The following is an 18,419-nucleotide window of genomic DNA, read 5'->3' as shown; positions in this document are numbered from 1 at the left end:
ATTGTATGTTATTTCATTTATTTCATCTTTGTACCACCCAATAAGCAAAGCGCTCTGGGCAATTCATGAAAAATACACATCACAATACGAGACAATAAAAACGTAATATATAATCTCTAACATGCAAAACTGTAACCTATTTAAACAGCTAAAAACAATTTCAGTAAGACACTAGACCTGATAAAGACAGCTGACATAAATGCCCCAACATACGCCTGGGAGGAGATGAGTCCTAACCTGGCGTCGAAAAGGTGACAGTGTTGTTGCCAAGCGGACCTCAGTGGGGAGAGCATTCCATCACTGGGGGGCCATCACTGAGAAGACCGCCTCCCTTGGAGGAGGCACTCGGTGGAAGGCCTCTGATGTTGATCGTAGTGTCTGGGTAGATTCAGGTTGAGAGAGGGACACCATCATTGTGATGGGAGTTGTAGTCCAGCACATCTTGAAGGCACCAGGTCGGAGGAAGGTGATCTAGTTCGAGAGCTCATGTTTGCTCCGACTGCTTTAGCATACTATAATCAGAATGAAGTTTGGGGACGGGGTAGGGCTCCGCAAGCCATTTTAACACATGTGCAATTCTGTTTATCTAGCACAGCCTCCCCCAAACTAGTGCCCTCTAGGTATTTTGGGCTACAATTCCCAGCATTCCTGACCATCGGCTGTGCTGGCTGGGGCTGATGGAGTTCAAAACATCTGGATGCACCAGGTTGGGAAAGGCTGATCTAGCACACTGAGCATCGGCTGCTGCCAGTCAGTGTTGACAAAACTAGGTGAGATGGGCCAATGGCCTGGCTCAGTTCAAGGCAGCTTCCTCTGTTCCTAGCCACGTCCGCGTCCTCGTCAAGGCATGTGCAAGCTGCGCCCGGAGGCTCTGCACTGCCATCTCCAGAATTTGACCTTCTTCTCAGAGGGAAGCCAGTGTGGTGCAGAGGTCAGTGCTGGACTATGATTGGGGAAATCCAAACCCCCACTCAGCCTTCTCAAGCTCACTGAGCCAGGCACTACCCCTCAGCCTAACCTACCTTACAGGGTTGTTGTGAGGATCAATGGGTGGTTAGAGGGAGAATCATGTGTATCACCCGGCGCAGCTTGGAGGAAGAGTGGGAGAAAAATGTAAGCAAAAGCCAGCCACAAGGATTACAAGCCCCCTTGCTCACCCCCCACCAGACTTCGGTCAGCTGCAGTTCAGGGGGTGGGACTTCTTACCCGCACACCCCTTGTCCCTCCCATGCCTAGTAAAACTAATATATGTTGTGCAGACCAGGGGAAACTATGCAAATTTACGTTTGCATAATTTACAGAGTTGGCAGAATTCAGTTTCTCGGAGCAGGGTTTTAAAGATATTCTTTTAAGAGCTTTTTAAGAGAGCCCAAACAGCTCCCCAAAGGACAGAAACAGAAAGGCTACAAAATGAAATCAGCCATTTTATTTCTCATTTAAAAGATTACTTTTCTTAATTGTATTTCTAGTTTTTTTAAAAAACACACACACACACACACACACATGAAGACCAACGGCCTATGCTGGTTTCCCTGATCCCAGTACACGTTTACCATTACCGTTAAGCACCATTTGAAAAAAAGGTGTTAGTGCCTGCTGTCACCCCAGCAACAATTTAAAAATTAAATTAACAAATGCCATGTTAATTATGATTGTGAGGATGACGGGCCTTGGAAGGTCCTAATCCAAGGTGGCACAGCACCCTTTCACCAGGTTCCAGAAAGAGGAGGGCGAAAGCTACAGCGTGGCTTGAAGTGGGCAGGAATCGTCACAGGAACTCTGCCGCAGCAGCACCGAGCGCTTTGCTCAGCACGGTTCCTCCTCCTCCTCGGCTTGCCCCGCCGGCTGGCGACTCTCAAGCGCAAAGTGCAGCTTCTCCCCCGGTGGAGCTGCCCAGCCCAAGCCCACCCCTTCCGTGCAGTTACTTCTTGACAGACGCCAGGTAGGCAAACCAGAAGAGAGCCACGAGGTTTCCAAACAGCACCTGGAACTGGCGATGGAAGAAGAAGACAAGAAACATTACGGTGAGGTGCAGACAGAGAGATGCTTGGCTTGTTTCTGGAAGATGCTGATTAGGGTTATCCTTCCCCAACTGGTGCCCTCCAGATGTGTTGGGACTGCAATTTCCCTCAGCGACATCCATCCAAAACACCAGGATGGAGAAAGGTGGACTAAAGGAAGAGCTCTTCTCACAACACAAAATCCAAAAAGTCCAAACAGAAAATACAAAATGCAAAACCCCAAGATCCAAAACATCCAAGATCCAAAACACCAGGATGGAGAAGGGTGGACTAAACGAAGAGCTCTTCTCACAACACAAAATTCACTTGGGGGGGGGAGGGTCCCTGTCACAGCAGGCTACTAGCTTATTTTTCAGATCCCCTTAGACAAATTCATGACAACAAGAAATCAAACATTACTAGCCACACTAGCTAAATGAAACCCCCATGTATAGAAGCAGTCTGTCTCAAGAGTGCTATTGCACATGGGGCCGACAGCGGCCAAAGGGTTTCTCCCATCGTATTCTGTACGTAAGCTTCCTGGAGACATCTGGTTGGCTGTTGCAGGGAACAGGATGCTGGACTAAATGGACCTTTGGTCTCATCCAGAACCACAGTTCTTCTTTCCTTTTAACTAGGGATGGATGGATCAGTCAGCTTCTGGTCCATGTCAGCTTCGCATGTGTTCTTTTGTCAGACTGTTCCACCCCATTTCTGCACCAATTCGCTTTTTTTTTTTTTACTTTTTAAACCGCATGGAAATGTGCAACATTTCTGAAGATATTTTTCTGTACACACAAAGTAAGAAGAAAGGAACATCAGAAGAGCTCTGCTGGGTCCAGCCAAGGGTCCATCCAGTCCAGCATTCTGTTCACACAGAGGCCAGCCAGCTGCCCACGGGAAGCCCGCAAACAGGACATGGGGATGCCAGAGGAATCTGTTAGGTAATGGAACTCAATGGGATTTCGTCTGCTCAGACCCCCAGACTTCATTCCAGTTTCCACTAACGGGCCGGATTCAGTCTGTAGCGAGTCAGGCCACTTAGCAGATTTTCTGTATTTTTCAATTTGCACAAATTACAGCCGCAACTTGAGTAATCTGTGTAAATTTCAGCCACATGTTGTGCAAGTTACCCAAATTGCGGTCATAATTTGGGCAAATCCTTACTTGTGCAAATTGTGGACCCAACACCCCCCTCCCCCCGACCATAAAAAGTTCCCGGAGTTCAGGGAAAACTTGCAGCTCAGCTCACAATGTCAGGTGGGCAGCAGAAATCCGTCGAGCTCAAGAAGGGCTGGATCTCCAAGCGATGCACATCCCTAGGAGGACCGGAGTGCAACAGCACCCTCCCCCCCATGTTCCCCAGCAACTGGTGCCCATGGGCATACTGCCTCTGATAAAGGAGGTAGCATATAGCCCTCAGGACTAGTAGCCAAACTCAGAGAACCATATCGCAAAATTCGGAGAACTGCAAAGACCAAAAGATTCCACGTGTGAGTCCTGGAACAGTAAAGCAGGTCAGTTCGGTTAAATACCCAGCAGAACCCTCTGGGAAAACTACCTTACAGTAACGCAAAATCCAGCTGCACAATTCTACTGCAGCTGGCTTTGGGCCAGCCACAAACATCATGGCCTCATCTTCAAAGGTAAGATGAAGGCAGCCTTCCCAGAGCTGGTGCCCTCCAGATGTGTTGCACTGCAGCTTTCACCACTGGCCATGCTGGGAATGATGCATCATTGGCTGGGAATGATGGGAGTTGTAGTCCAACACACGTGGAGGGCACCAGGTTGGGGAAAGCTGGTTCACTATTGTGAGGATGAACTGCGGCCGCCCTTGGAGCCGTGTGGGCTCCCCTCTCTGGGGCAGCCCAAGGGGGAGTTTGGAAGCATTTGCTTCTGTGCTGAGCTGAATCGCAGCCTGTTGTCCTGTCTGAACCGGGGCAAAGTGCCCCGCTGGACTGAGGCCACCTTCACATACCCCCTCAGGTGTGCAGATGCTGCCCAGGAAATGTGCGTGAGTCCTGGATGCCCAGAGGGGCCCGGAGGGAACCGGGCAGTTCTTCCTTTCTAGCTCAGCACCGTGCTGAGGGAGAGCTGCTCAGAGCAAGGGGAGGCGAGGGCACTCACCTGCATAGGGACATAGTTCAAGTTGATAAACTGGACTGGCGTCCACATTTTCCAGTTCATTTTGAGGGCCGCCCAGTAACCGGATTTTATCCTCTTGACGAAAGCAGACACATTCTTCCCCTGAAACACACGCACCACAACTGAGCATGTCCCGAGTGCCACGCTCTCCACCCCTCTTTCACTTCTAGGATGACAACAGGGGGCAGGGGGTGTCTCCATCTGCTGACCTTTACGAAACAGGCACTGATGCCTACATGGATCGGCCGTGTGGACAGACTGGGAAACCCAAGAGGGGGTTGGTGGGCGGAGAGCCCAGTGTGGCAGGCGGGAGAAATCAGCCCGCCCAAATCCCTGTTATTCATTCATTTATGTAGAGCCACGGATGTGCACAGCCCTGTTCGAGTGACAGGGGCTTCCAACCTAGAACGTGACACAGGGAAGACAACAGGGTTTGTGAATTTGTTTTGTTGGGTTTTAAAATTTTGGAAGCCGGGGGGGGGGGGGGGGGCAGAAATCCCTCAAACATAAACAACCTGAGTGGGGGGGGGAGGAAGGGGCAAATATAGGAAGACTTTCTAGGAGCCAGTACTTAAACAGCTAGCTCCCTGTCTATTTCCAGGCACAAATTGAAGGGCCGGCATTTGCCTTTACAGCCCTGAATGGCTCAGGACCAGGGGACCCAAAGGGTCTCTTTCTGCAATGCAAACCAGCCCATACATTGGCTGAAGCTCTCCCCCAGGGTGCTCCCCTCCCACCTTTTCAACAGTAACACCCCACCTACGGAACTCTCTCCCCAGGATGGCTCGTGTCTTTTCAGTGCCAAGACCACTTTTTATTTTCCTAGGGCTGTAAACACATTTCTAGTGTTTTATTTTGAGCTTTTCTACACAAGGCCGTTAATTCGCTGTATCTGCTTTCGGTTTCATCGCAAAATTGAGATCCAAGCTCTACACAAAGAGTGTTTCCTTTCCTGCTTTTCCACCACATCACCTCTAGGTGGCACTGCAGTATAGCAGAATAGCACAATTACACAAGTGGAAAAAATATTTTCTTTCGCTTTCATGATACCGCATTTTCCCTGCGCTAAAAAAATTCATCAAAAGTGCTGCTTAAAAACAGAAGCAAAATTGTTGTCTCAAGAATCCATAAACAACTGTGAGTATGGAATGATGAGTGTACAATAAATGCCTCGCATAGAAAAGCTCTTTATGTCGCTTTTGATTTTTCATTGTCAAGTTATTTTGCACTTGATTCTTTTATTTGTAAGCCCCCATGGAAACACATATATTGAAGAGAAGCATGCAAATTCTTAAAACTCGTGCATACAAACATGCACACAGACATTACAGTGATGCATCCTGTAAATATATAACAGTGGTGGGGAACCATCCTACCCACTGAGGGTCCCAATTTGGCCCTCCAGGGTTCTCCAGAAGGCAATAAACCTGCCCCCCCCTTTTCCCCAACCAACAATCATTTGGTTTCCTGGCTTCTGCACTATTTTTCCCCATTCTAAAAGGTTGAAATGGCTCTCCCGTTCCTTAGTTTCTGGCAGTAAGGGCTTTAAGCTAAAATATCCCAGTGTTTGGGGGGTTTGGCCCCACCCCCCTTTGCCTTCAGACCAAACCACAACTGGAACGTGGCCCCCCCAAGAGCTTATCCAGAACTGAATCCAGCCCTCCCCTCATCTATAAGACAGCTCACATACGTACACGTTGTGAACCGGCCCCCAGAGAAACAAAGACCAAACTGAGTCTTTCATATTGCACGACATGACAGAAAACACAACACTTTTCAAGTGAAAGCTGGTCACAGGCTTCTTCTGGTGGTGGGACATAGAACAGAGCCTCAGGAGGTGATTGCAGTCTACAGGTAGGCTCATAGGGGAGGAAGCAGCCTTTCACGTATCCCGGTCCTAAGTCATTAATTTATTACATTCACATCCTGCCATTTTTCCTCCAAGGAGCCCGAGGCAGCATACACGATCCTCCTCCTCTCTATTTTATCCTCCCAACAACCCTTCAAGGTAAGACAGGCTGAGAGTCAGTGACTGGCCCAAAGCCACCCTGTGAGCTTCATGGCCGAGTGGGGACTAGAACCCAGATCTCCGGAGTCCCAGTCCAACACTCTAACCACTACAGCACACTGGCTCTCCAAAATGTAGGGCTTTATAGATCAAAACCAGCAATTTGAACTGAGCCCAGAAACAAGCCAGAAACCGGTGCAATTGATATAGGATTGGTGTAATCTGGCCTGAAAAACATACACCCGAAAGCAATCTGGCTGCTGTATTTTCCAACAGCAGCATTTCCTGAACACTCTTCAAGGGCAGGATCCTCAAGAGGTGGCCACCTCGCCTCTACTTAAAACCTTCTAATGAAGGAAAGTCCATCACTTCCCAAAGTTGCCTGTTCCCCTGCCAAACAGCAGGAAGGTCTTCCTAACATGCAGCCAAAATTCCCCTTTTGGGGTAATTTGAACCCACAGGTTTGGGTCCTACTCTCTGGTAGGGATGCTTGAGAAATCCGCCGTGGGCTCCAGTGAGGCCGGATTCCCAAGAATCCAACCTCTGGAATCTGCAGTGGACCGGCACCCCCTATGTAAAAGGCCGCAATTTACAGAGTAGGAACTGCTTTATGACCGCGAATGCCATAAGCTATGCAAATTACGGCCATAATTTTCCCGCGAGAAGCTAATTGTGGCCATCATTAGCCTATCATGCCTTTTAGACAGCCAGAGAGCTGCCCCATGAAGTACGGCAGATGCACCAGGACTCTAGGGAAATCTGCGAGGACCTAAGCAGCCTGGATTTCCCCACAGCAGATCACTCCCCCACCCAAGCCAAATGTCAGGGGGTTCGCCCATCCCTACTCTCTGGAGCAGGCTTCCGCAACCTAGTGTCCTCTAGCTGTGTGGGACTGGAACTCCCTTCTTCCTCAGCCAGCATGGCTGTTGCGAGGTGGATGTTCCAGTGATGGGAGTAGCAGTCCAACACATCTGGACACCCCAGGTCACAGAAGGCTGCTCTGGAGCAATAGAGAACAACTTTACTCCATCACCTTACATAACAACCACTCATACATTTAACGACAGCTATTGTTTCTCCTCTCAATTGTCTCTTCTCCAGCTAAACATACCTAACTCCTTAAACCTCTCCCCTTAAAAACTTGGTCTCTAGGCCCCTCAACATCTTTACCACTCTCCTTTGGACACATCCCAGTTCTTTCAATGTCCTGATTAAACTGCCATGCCCAGAACTAGATGCAGTACCGCAGGCAAGGTCTGTCCCAAACAGAAGAGAGGGGTACCATTAGCATCCTGCGATCTTCTGTTGACGCAACCTAGAATCTCATGAACCTTTTTGGTCGCCACATTGCACTAGCGAATATGGATGAGTGGAACCAGCCCAACAACCACCTGTCGGACTCAGGGACGCTGCCTACCTCCAGTAAGTTCATGACGAAGAAGAAGAGCACGAGGAAGGCTGGGGCGACAAGGAGCCGGTCCACTAGAAGCCGCTTGACCATGGCAAGAGGCACATCCGAAGGGATCAGTTGCTCCAAGTACAGGTAGAAGTAGTGACTCAGTGGCCCTGTGAACAAGAGCCTGGCAGTGCAGGGAGGACAGAAAGTTGATATCAATAGCCTCTTCTACAAAATTTACTAATTGAAAAAGCCAACCTAAAATCTCTTAGCCCCGGCTACCAGGTACAAAACCCCTATAAGCCTCTGGCTGAGCTGCACTGATGCCATGGAATGTTTGTGAACATTCTAGCTGGGCAGGGTGAAACTGTCAGCCACAGACTGTTGACAGTGCAGGATCAGTGAGAGAAGAGAAAGGGCAGTTTGGCCGAGGGCAGGGGGAAAAAAACCTTCAAGTGAGGGCTAGGGACAGAATGGATTGTATGCCGACTGGTGTGAAAGGGAGAAGGGAGGCAGCCATGACAGGTAGGGGAATTGTGGGTGAAGATGTAGAGGCAGAACGGGCAGGAGGCTGAAAGAGTAGGACTGTGAAGGAAGGCTGGGGCGGGGGAGACGGCAACCGGGAGGTGGAAGCTTAGAGCTGAAGGAAAGAGGCCACTGAGAAAGGGAGGCTAGAAAATACATGCATGTTGATTTGCAGCAGGAAGCACACAGACAAGGAAGCACTGGAGATCAGGAACCGAGGGGGCAGCAAGGGAGGAGGGTGAATTCCACACATAGACCTGATTCAGACAACATGACAGCTCATCGTCTTACACGGCTTGGGACCACAATACCTGATGGAGCACCTCTCCCAACACGAACCTACCTGTATACTACGCTCAACATCTAAGGCCCTCCTCTGGCTGCCTACACCAAGGGAAGCTCGGAAGACAGCGACAAGGGAGAGGGCCTTTTCGGTGGTGGCCCCCAAATTATGGAATGATCCCCCGACGAGGCCTGCCTGGCGCCAACATTGTTATCTTTTTGGCGCCAGGTTAAGACCTTTACCTCCTCCCAGGCATTCGGCAGTATATGGTAAGTGTTTAATCAATCCCGGAATGTCTTACGGTTATGGCTGTTTGTTTTTGAGATTGTTGTTTGAAGTTGTTTTAGAAATATGTTTCTTTTGTGTATATTGTCTGTTCATGTGTTTTTTATCTAGATGGTTTTTAATCTCTGTATATTGTATTTTTAATGTTTTTAATCTTTGTAAACCGCCCAGAGAGCTCCGGCTATTGGGCAGTATAGAAATGTAATTAATAATAATAATAGTGAGTGCATTAGCCCTCGAGGGGCCACGACGCATGCCATCCGCTGCATGAATATGTAATCCCCAGCTGTGTCGTGTCATCCAAGCCCAAAAGGGGAAGGTTATTTATTTATTTATTACATTTCTATACGACCCAATAGCCAAACCTCCCTGGCCAGTTCACAACGATTTAAATCACAAGATACATCACAAGATACAATATAAAATGTAGAAGTTCAAAACTACAGTATAAAAGTGCAAGCCAAAACAAAACCTAGCAGCAATGCAGAGATTTAAAATACAAGAACAGATTTAAAACAACAAAGCTAAATGACTAAAATGCCTGGGAAAATAAAAAGGTCTTCATCTGGCACCAGAAAGAGCACAATATAGGTGCCAGGCACGCCTCTCCGTGTCAGGAATGTTTCTGAGCGCAGGGAATGGGAGAGGAGTTCAGATTCTGAAGAAGAACCGCCAGACATGGGGGAGGTATGTTCCCAGGCTAGTCCAGACATGGCCAGGCAGGCTCCTCAGGTTTCAAAGGTCCAGCTGGAGCAGGAGGTCCCTCTTCACCACCACCACCACCACTACCCTGCCCCGTTAGAGACAGCGAACAGGGAGAGGCGGAGTTTGGGGAGTCTGAATTAATAGATGCCAGGCACAGACGCAGAGCCAAGAGGGTGAAGGCTGGGGCGGAACAGTCTACGTGATTGGCCCTGCGTGAACAGCGGCACTTAGAAGCCGAGAGAGAGAGAGAGCGACCTCCCCCCACCCCTTAAATTAGGCTAGTGAGCCCGCCTTTCTTTCAAATGGCAGGCAACTTTCGTAGCTATCTTTTGAACCCCCTTAATGCATTTCCTTGTAGACTGAGAGTCACTGAGAATTTGCTTCTGTATGACCCTTTGAAGAAATGGATTAAAAGCCGTAGATTGAAGCCTCTTGTCTGTGTTTGATTTGGCATTTGAAGTTCAGTGGGGCCAAAAGGAATCCTGACACTCTGGGAAGCTCATTCCACAGCCAGGGTGCCGCAGCAGAAAAGGCCCTCCTCCAGGTAGCCACCCACCTCACTTCCTTTGGCAGGGGCTCCTGGAGAAGGACCCCTGAAGATGCTCTTAGGGTCCAGGCAGGTACATAAGGGAGGAGGTGCACCTTCAGATAACCCGGCCCCAAGCTGCTTGGGGCTTTGAATGTTAATACCAGCACTTTGGATTGGGCCCGGAAATCGACTGGCAGCCAGTGCAGCTGTAAAAGTACTGGCATGATATGATCATGTTGGTCAGTTGTTAACCAACCCTCACACAATCGATGGGCTGTTCTGGGATTACCCAAGGGTTGTTCAACCCTCGAAAAGCCCTCCCCATCTGGGTTCGGCTGACACAACAAGCCACACAACCCCTGGTTGCAGATTGCATATTCACAGTGGTGGATGGCACACACCACAGCCCCTCCAGGGTAAATTAACCCCCAATGGGCTGTCGGGTCATCTGAACGGGCCACGGATACTCATTAACCAGCCAAAACATTGGCTGTAGGTCAGCAGAAGCAATTATATATGAAAAAGGTGCTTTTTTCCCCAAAAGGCAACATAATCGTGCAGGTCAGCCGTGGCCCTCCGGTTCGTGAACTATTTCCAACACAGTATTCCATGCTTCACAAATTGCCTGGATCTGCCTTCAAAAGAGCAATCCCATAGGAACAGAGGAAGCTGCCTGATACCGAGTCAGACCCTGGGTCCATCTAGCCCAGTACTGTTAACACTGACTGGCAGCCACAGCTCTCCAGGGTTTCAGGCAGGATTCTTTCTTAGCCCTGCCTGGAGATGCTGGGGATCGAACCTGGGACTTCTTGCATGCCAAGCATGTGCTCTACCACTGAGCTACAGCCTCTCCCTCAACAATCTCCTCCCAGCCCCACACTTACCCATAGATGGCGAACCTCAAGGGCCCTCGCAGATCAAGGCTTCTCTTCTTTTGGCTCTTCTCAGTTATCTGAGACAGGAGACTCCCAAGAGCTGAGAGAACGGCACTGCAGGAGGAAAAGAAGAGACAGCATCAGAGTCCAGAGCCTCAAAACAGGAAGAATCAAGTAACTGAGCTACTCCTGTAAAAACTGCCGCACCAAGCAGAGGGACTGAGCCAGCTGGCATCATAGGAACAGTACAACATGCCTCTTTAAACCTGCCCATGGAAGATTATTTTCCCTGCCCACTGAAAGCTAGCATGTCAGGAAGAGGTTTCTAACATAGCCTTTTCCTTGAAAAGCTAGTTTTCTACATGGAGGTCATTTGTTGAACACACACACTATTCAACTATGCAATCCCCCATCTGCTGTTTGAAATGGGATAGTCCCTAAAACACCATATGATGAATCTACTCATGTAGATCAACTCTAAGCTCACCCCGATCTTCATGCTCAGAACCTTGGTGACGGTTCGCTTATTATTTATATATTTAATTATCATTTTATTTTTATACCACCCAATTAAAAACTGGGTGGCCCACTCTTTGGGCAGTTCACAAAATTAAAACCACAAAAATACAACAGAAAATGTAATATAAAATGTAATAGATTAAAATTAGAGAATAAATATACAACCGGAGTAAAATGAGTTGCAGTACAGATACTTAAGACGCAATACCAGATTTAAGACTGCTAAAAAACAGGCATGTTAAAATGCTAAAAATGCCTGGGAAAAAAAAAACTGGCATTGCAAAGAGTACAACGTATGTGCCAGGCGAACCTCTCTAGGGAGTTAATTCCACAAATGGGGTGCCACAGGAGAAAAGGCCCTTTTCCTGGTAGCCACCTGCCTTACCTCTTTTGGCCAGGGCTCCTGGAAAAGGAGCCTTGAGGATGATCTTTAGGGTCTGGTCAGGTACATATAGGAGGCGGCGATCCTTCAGGTAACCTGGCCCGAAGCTGTTTAGGGCTTTGAATGTTAATTGCTTATAAAATTGTGGGTTACTCAGAGATTATTAACCCACTTTTATGACCTCCTGCTGCTTAAATCCTGCTGGATTTAAGAGCACAACAAGAGCCTTGCTGATCAAACCAAAGGTCCACCTAGTGCAGCACCCGGGATCCTAAAGCAGCCAGCTGGAAGCCTTGGAGAGCCCTACAAGCCCCAGTGCTTGTTCCGACAAACGGGTATTTCAGAGATGTGCTGTCTCTGTAGTTATTATGGCCAGTGTGACCCCAGTCTCCAGCATAACAACTCTCCAGCTAAGGGGGCAAGCACCTGAACTCAGCTACCATGGGGAAAATTACTGTCTCACTTCATGCGCAAAGAATGCAACACCCTTCCAGAGTGGCTTACGGCAGGAATGCGCAAGCAACCCTATCTGTTCCGGGGGTGCTTTCCTTTGCTCTAAGGTCCACGTCGGACCCGACGTCAGAATCTCTGTGGTCACAGTCCTGCACTTTGGAAAACTGTTAATAGCAGCCACAGCAGGTGGAAGGGGGGCATGATCCCAATTCGGTGGTCCTGGGGGAGGAGGAAGAGTGACACGCTCTTTCTCTGCACTGATTCCTGAGCCAAGCCTCCACCCGCAGCTGCTACCATACTTAAAATTTTAAGAAGTGCAGGAGACCCGGTCACAGTTCTCCTTGAAGCCCCATCTAGTCTGGACCTCGATTTGTCCCAATCTGGGGTTTACACCCGACCACATACAGAGGCTTAAGCAAAGAGGTCAGTCATTACCTCCAGGTAAACGACTGTGCCAAAAATACAAGTCTTAGAGTGAAGACATGGCATCGATCAGCGCATGTGTGAAGGAGGCTGATTTGTAAACACTCTCATGCGCTCATCCCAAGATCTGGAAGGCCTCGGGGGGGGGGGGACGGGACACGTCAGTGGTAGAGCCAGTGGAGGCTGGTGGCTCCAATGTCAGTGGGCCTCTAAATCCGAACCAGGTTTCAGTCAGGACCAGTCAGAACTCTAAAGGAGCTATCCGAGGCGCTTCCGCACTTTGAATAGCCCCTTTAGAGTTCTGACTGAAACCCAGAGCGGATTCACTGCCCCACTGACATCAGAGCCACCCTCCTCCAGTGGGCAGAGCGCATAATTTGCAGGCAGGAGGATGAAGGGTCAATGGTTGAGATCTCAAGAACCACTGGGGCAAGACCTCTGCTTGGAGAGACACTGTCAATCAGAGGTCACTGACCATGCTGTCTGGGGATGATGGGAGTTGAAGTCCACCCCATCTGGAGAGGACCAGGTGGAGGAAAGCTAGAGCAGACCCTACAGGGCCACTGATGGTCCAATGGTGGAGCGCCATTCTGCAAGGCTCATGCCACATCTGAAGCCCTGTTTCCAGTTCTGGGCGCCATATTTAAAGGACATTGACAAGTTCCACTGTGTTTTGAGAAGAGCAACCAGGATGGTGAGGGATCTAGAAACGAAGTCCTATGAGGAACGGTTCATAGATTATAGAATCATAGGGTTGGAAGGGGCCTACAAGTCTACCAAGTCCAACCCTCTGCTCAGTGCAGGAAGCCTGATTCCCAGGCGGTCCCCCACCTAAGTACTAACCAGGGCTGACCCTGCTTAGGTTCTGAGATCAGGCACATCCAGCTGTTTGCTCGAAAGAGCCGAATATGTTTAGCCTGGAGAAGAGAAGGTTAAGAAGAGACGTGATCGTGGTTTTCAATACCTGAATGGATGTAAACTGTGGGGTCCCACAGGGATCTGTACTGGGACCAATGCTTTTCAATTTGTTCATAAATGATCTGGAATTAGGAGTGAGCAACAAAGTGGACAAGTTTGGTTAAAACAAAAAGGGATTGTGAAGAGCTCCAAAGGGATCTCTCCAGAATGGGCATCTAAATGGCATATGCGGTTCAATGTAAGCAAGTGTAAAGTGATGCACGTTGGGGCAAAAAAAATCCCAACTTTGAGTATAACCTGATGGGATCTGTGCAAGTGCTGACTGACCAAGAAAGAGATTTGGGGTTGTGGTGGACAGCTCGATGAAAATGTCAACCCAATGTGTGGCCGCTGTAAAAAAGGTGAACTCCATGGTTGGCATAATTAGGAAATGAATTGAGAATAAAACTGCCCTTACACAAATCTATGGTGTGACCATACTTGGAATACTGTGCACAGTTCTGGTCACTACACCTAAAAAAGGATACTGTAGAGCTGGAAAAAGTACAGAAAAGGGCAAGTAAAATGGTCAAGGGGCTGGAGCATGTCCCCTATGAGAGAAGGTTACAACAGTTGGGATTGTTCAACTGGGAATAAAGGAGGGTCAGGGGAGACATGACAGAGGTCCACAAAATTATGCATGGTGTGGAGAATGTGGATAGGGAGACATTTTTCTCCCTCTCTCAGAATACTAGAACCCAATGAGGTCATCCTATGAAGCTGATTGGTGGGAGATTCAGGACAGATAAAAGGAAGGACATCTTCACACAGCGCAGAGTTAAACTATGGAACTCACTACCACAAGATGTAGTGACGGCAACCAGTTTGGATAGCTTTTAAAAGGGGGGTTGACAAATTCCTGGAGGAAAAAGCTATCAATGGCTACTAGCCCTGAGGGCTGTATGCTACCTCCAGTATCACAGGCAGTAAACCTATGTACACCAGTTGCTGGGGAACATGGGCAGGAGGGTGCTGTTGCACTGATGTCCTTGTTGTGGGTCTCCCGTTGACAGCTGGTTGGCCACTGTATGAACAGAATGCTGGACTAGATGGACCTTGGTCTGATCCAGCAGGGCTCTTCTTAGGTTCTGAAGCTGTCATGCAGAAGATGGAGCAGACTTGTTCTCTGATGCTCCAGAGAGCAGGACTAGAACCAGTGGGTGGAAATTAGAGGGAAGCATCAGCTAAACACTAGGAGAAACATCCTAAAAGGAAGGGCAGTTCAACAATGAAGCAGATTGTCCTAGGAGGTGGTGGGTTCTCCTTTGCCGGAAGTATTTAAGCAGAGGCTGGATGGCAACCTGTCAGGGATGCTGCAGCTGCACTCAGCAGCGCAGAGCCGGCATGGAGCAGAGGGTCAGACTAGATGACCTCCAGGGGTCGTTCCAACGCTAGGATTCGACAAACTCAGCGAAAGGCCTCTTGCACAAATATAGCTCTTATGCACAGCTTAACTCTCAAGTCTGACAAAACAAAGCAGAAGCAACAACAGCTACTGAGCAGAACTCGGAACACCCCAGCACCCACAACAGTTGAGAGACCGGCTTCAGATCATGGGCCAAGGCAGAGGTGCAGACATAGGCTGCTGCCACGCCTGGGCGCGGCGCTTGGCAGCCCCTCCCAGCTGCAGGTCTCTGCTTGCCCAACAGGTCAGAGGAGATGTGCAACTGCTGATATTTCAAATGCAGATAGCAAAACGAGTCCCTAGGGACCTCTTGCTCCATCGAAGGACTCCGCTCTGTCTCCCTCGCTGCCCCTTAGGCCTGGAACAATGGCCCAGAATGCCACTTCTCCTCTAGCTTTCTTCAAATAGGGATGGAGCCATAGCTCAGTGGAAGAGACCCTGCTTTGCAAGCAGAAGGTTCTAGGACTAGGAAAAAATCTTGCCTGAGACCCTGGAGAGACACTACCAGTTAGTGTCAACAACACTGGGCAAGATGGACCCAGGGTCTGACTCAGTATAAAGCAGCTTCCTGTGTTTGTATGTTCCAAATCCTTTCTCAAGATGCAGCTTTTCTGGGAGGCCTTTGGCAAACCCCTCAGATCACATGCCCAGAGGGGTCTACACCTGTCCAGGGCACTTACTGTGCTCAGGGACTTCTAGGGCAGCTTGAACCTGGCCAGTTTGTGTCCAAAAGAGAGTTGGAACCCAATCAACTCAAACCATTTCTAGAAACATCCTCTCAAAAACTCTGCACATGGCATCTCTTGCATTGCTCCAGTTAATAACTCACTCATTCTGGTATCAGATCCGTGAAGAAACATTTTCCCTTCCACGTTCCTGGAACTGATGATTGATCTACTAATGGTCCAGGTAAAAACAAGAGTCACACCGCACCTTAAAGACTAACAAATTGATTATGGCCCAAGCGTTTGTGGACTTGAGTTCACTTCATCAGATGCATTAAGTGGTACCCTTGATTGGCAAGTACATATCTTGGGAGTCGGGCGGAGTATAAAATCATGAAGTCAGATGGAAATGAATGTAAAAAATACAGACTATGACAATTATGTTAAAAGATTAAGCCAATTTTCCCCAACTTGGTGCCCTCCGGATGTGCTGGACTACAACTCCAAGCATTCCTGGAAACGATGGGATTTGTCCAACACATCTGGAGGGCATCCGGTTGGGGAATACAACCAAACTAAGCATAGCGACCATGATGGTAACACAAACACCCCGGCATCCAGATAAGCATGTTAGCAGGCTAAAGCTGCTACCTTTTGCTGGCTGGAAATGATTGGAATTGCAGTCCAGCACATTTGCAGGCTGCCAGGCTCGGGAAGGCTGCTGCATGCGCTTACTTGGAAGTAGGCCTCGTTCAGATCAGCGAGACTCATTCCTCGGTGAACATGCATAAGGATAGGCTGCAAGGATGCAATCCCAAGTGGAGTTGCTTAAGTCCTACTGCGTCCAGTGTAGCAGATCAGGTTGCTAAACCAGCTGAGCGAGACGCTTACTTTTAACTCCAGTGGGACTCTTAAGTATGACTTGCCAGCCACTTCCATCCCACAGAGCTCACTGGGGCTGGTTTCCAAATCAAGTTGCTTGTGGCTGAGATGTAACTTCTATACAAACTGAAGCAGACTCCTGTGCATGCTTACTTAGGAGGAAGTCCCACTGAACACAGCAGGCTTTCCTCAGAGTAGACGCATACAGGCTCAGATTCTGAGCAAGTCAAATCCCATGGAACTTAGTGGGGCTTCCTCCAGAGTAAACCAGATGCACCAGGTGCATTAAAGCTGCCCTAATGCTGCAATCCTATGCACGCTTACCCAGGCGTAAGCCCAATGGAACAGATTTTCAAGTAAACCGGACCAGTGCCAAGAGTCTGTAACAATGCAAATCCAGGTAGGAGACAGGTGCTTATGTGTCTGTAGTGGTGAGGGGAGCCTCCCCCAACCTGGTGCCCCCCAGATGCTTGGGACTACACCTCCCAGCATTCTTGACCATTGGCTAGCTGTGGCTGATGGGTGTTGAAGCCCCACGGTATGCCAGGCTGGGTTAGGGTGCTGGACTGGTACTGAGGAAACACAGGTTCAAATGCCCACTCAGGCATGACGCGGGTGTGTGACCCCGGGCAGATCACTCGCTCACTTTGTCAGGCCAACGTGCCTCGCAGGGTTGTTGTGAGAACACAACGGAGTGGGCAGGGGGAGCATGTAGAACCTTGAGCTCCTCGGAGGGAAAGCAGGATATAAATTCAATAAAATAGGCCGCTGTAGGAGGGTGCGCAGGACTGTGACCCTCAGTTCCAGGAGCAGGGAAGGGTCAAGAGGTTCCTTGCCAGAAAAAGGGGCAGGGTCTCCCTCGCAAGAGGCGGGCGGGGGGGCCATCTCGGGAGTAAGCCTCCACCGAGTTCGGCGGATCTTGCACTCTCACCTGGGCAACGCCGCTCGGGAGCGCAGCCCCGACCCTGAGCGTGCCTTTACTCGGAAGTCAATCGCGCCGAGGGCGGGGGAAGCTTCCTCGGGAGTAAGCCTCCACCGAGTTCGGCGGATCTTACTCTCCCACCCGAGCAACGCCGCTCGGGAGCGCAGCCCCGACCCTGAGCGTGCCTTTACTCGGAAGTCAACCGCGCCGAGGGCGGGGGAAGCTTCCTCGGGAGTAAGCCTCCACCGAGTTCGGCGGATCTTACTCTCCCACCCGGGCAACGCCGCTCGGGAGCGCAGCCCCGACCCTGAGCGTGCCTTTACTCGGAAGTCAATCGCGCCGAGGGCGGGGGAAGCTTCCTCGGGAGTAAGCCTCCACCGAGTTCGGAGGATCTTACTCTCCCACCTGGGCAACGCCGCTCGGGAGCGCAGCCCCGATCCTGAGCGTGCCTTTACTCGGAAGTCAACCGCGCCTGAGGGCGGGGGGCTTCCTCGAGAGTAAAGCGCGCGCCGGATCGCAGCCTCCCTAGCCCGGCTTCACCGCTGCACGCACCTGGACACGGCTTTCGTGAGCACCGGGTAGAGGCGGAGCAGGAGCAGGTAGCGCGCGAGCAGCTTCTGGGGCAGCGGCCCCGATTCGAGCTTGGACAGCGCCGGAGACATCGCGCAGGACCCGGACGGGGAGAACGCCGCGCCGGAGGGGAGGGGAGGGGAGGGGAGGCGTCTCACCGCGCATGCGCCGGCCAAGCGGAGGCTCGCCCTGGCTTCGGATGGCCCCGCCCCTCGCGGCATCAACCCACCACATCAACCAATCAGGAAGAGGGGGAGGAGAGTGCCTCGCAGAAGCGGGCAGGCAGGGGGCGTCTCTTCCCCCATCGGTCGCGAGAGGGGAGGGCCGTTTCAGACGCCGAGGTGTGGTTGGCGGAAGACCTGCGAAGCCGGCCGGGCGTCAATGACGGAGTAAAGGAATCAGCGGAGCCAATCGGAGAAGGGAGGTGGGCGTGGTCAGTAGCTATGGCCTCGAGGGGCGGGGCCAGCTCTGTTCGTGAGGAAACAGTGTC

General features: G+C 50.2%; 1 protein-coding gene across 3 annotated transcripts; it reads right to left on the bottom strand.

Moving 5' to 3' along the window:
* Nucleotides 1–1,173: 1,173 nt before the first annotated feature.
* PXMP2 (peroxisomal membrane protein 2) lies at nt 1,174–18,061 on the bottom strand. Of its 3 annotated transcripts, XR_014785720.1 has the most exons (6): nt 17,912–18,061; nt 10,761–10,865; nt 7,571–7,733; nt 4,128–4,247; nt 3,253–3,500; nt 1,918–1,990 (listed from the first exon to the last, which is right to left on the bottom strand). XR_014785720.1 is itself a non-coding variant. In XM_084819568.1 (5 exons), exons 1-5 carry the CDS (start codon nt 18,019–18,021, stop codon nt 3,426–3,428), a joined length of 573 nt encoding a protein of 190 aa, XP_084675694.1. In that variant the 5' UTR covers nt 18,022–18,061; the 3' UTR covers nt 1,174–3,425. The 3 variants fall into 3 exon arrangements, 2 of the variants coding, with proteins under 2 accessions (XP_084675694.1, XP_084675693.1); XM_084819568.1 differs by having other exon boundaries at nt 1,174–3,500; XM_084819567.1 differs by lacking the exon at nt 3,253–3,500 and having other exon boundaries at nt 1,181–1,990.
* Between the last annotated feature and the right edge of the window lie 358 nt (nt 18,062–18,419).

Source organism: Heloderma suspectum, chromosome 13 (genome assembly GCF_057233095.1).
Source record: "Heloderma suspectum isolate Gila_16-S chromosome 13, 16-S_ref, whole genome shotgun sequence".
NCBI lineage: Eukaryota > Metazoa > Chordata > Lepidosauria > Squamata > Helodermatidae > Heloderma > Heloderma suspectum.
The sequence above is the reverse complement of the archived record's forward strand: the minus strand, read 5'-3'. Positions and strand labels throughout refer to the sequence as shown.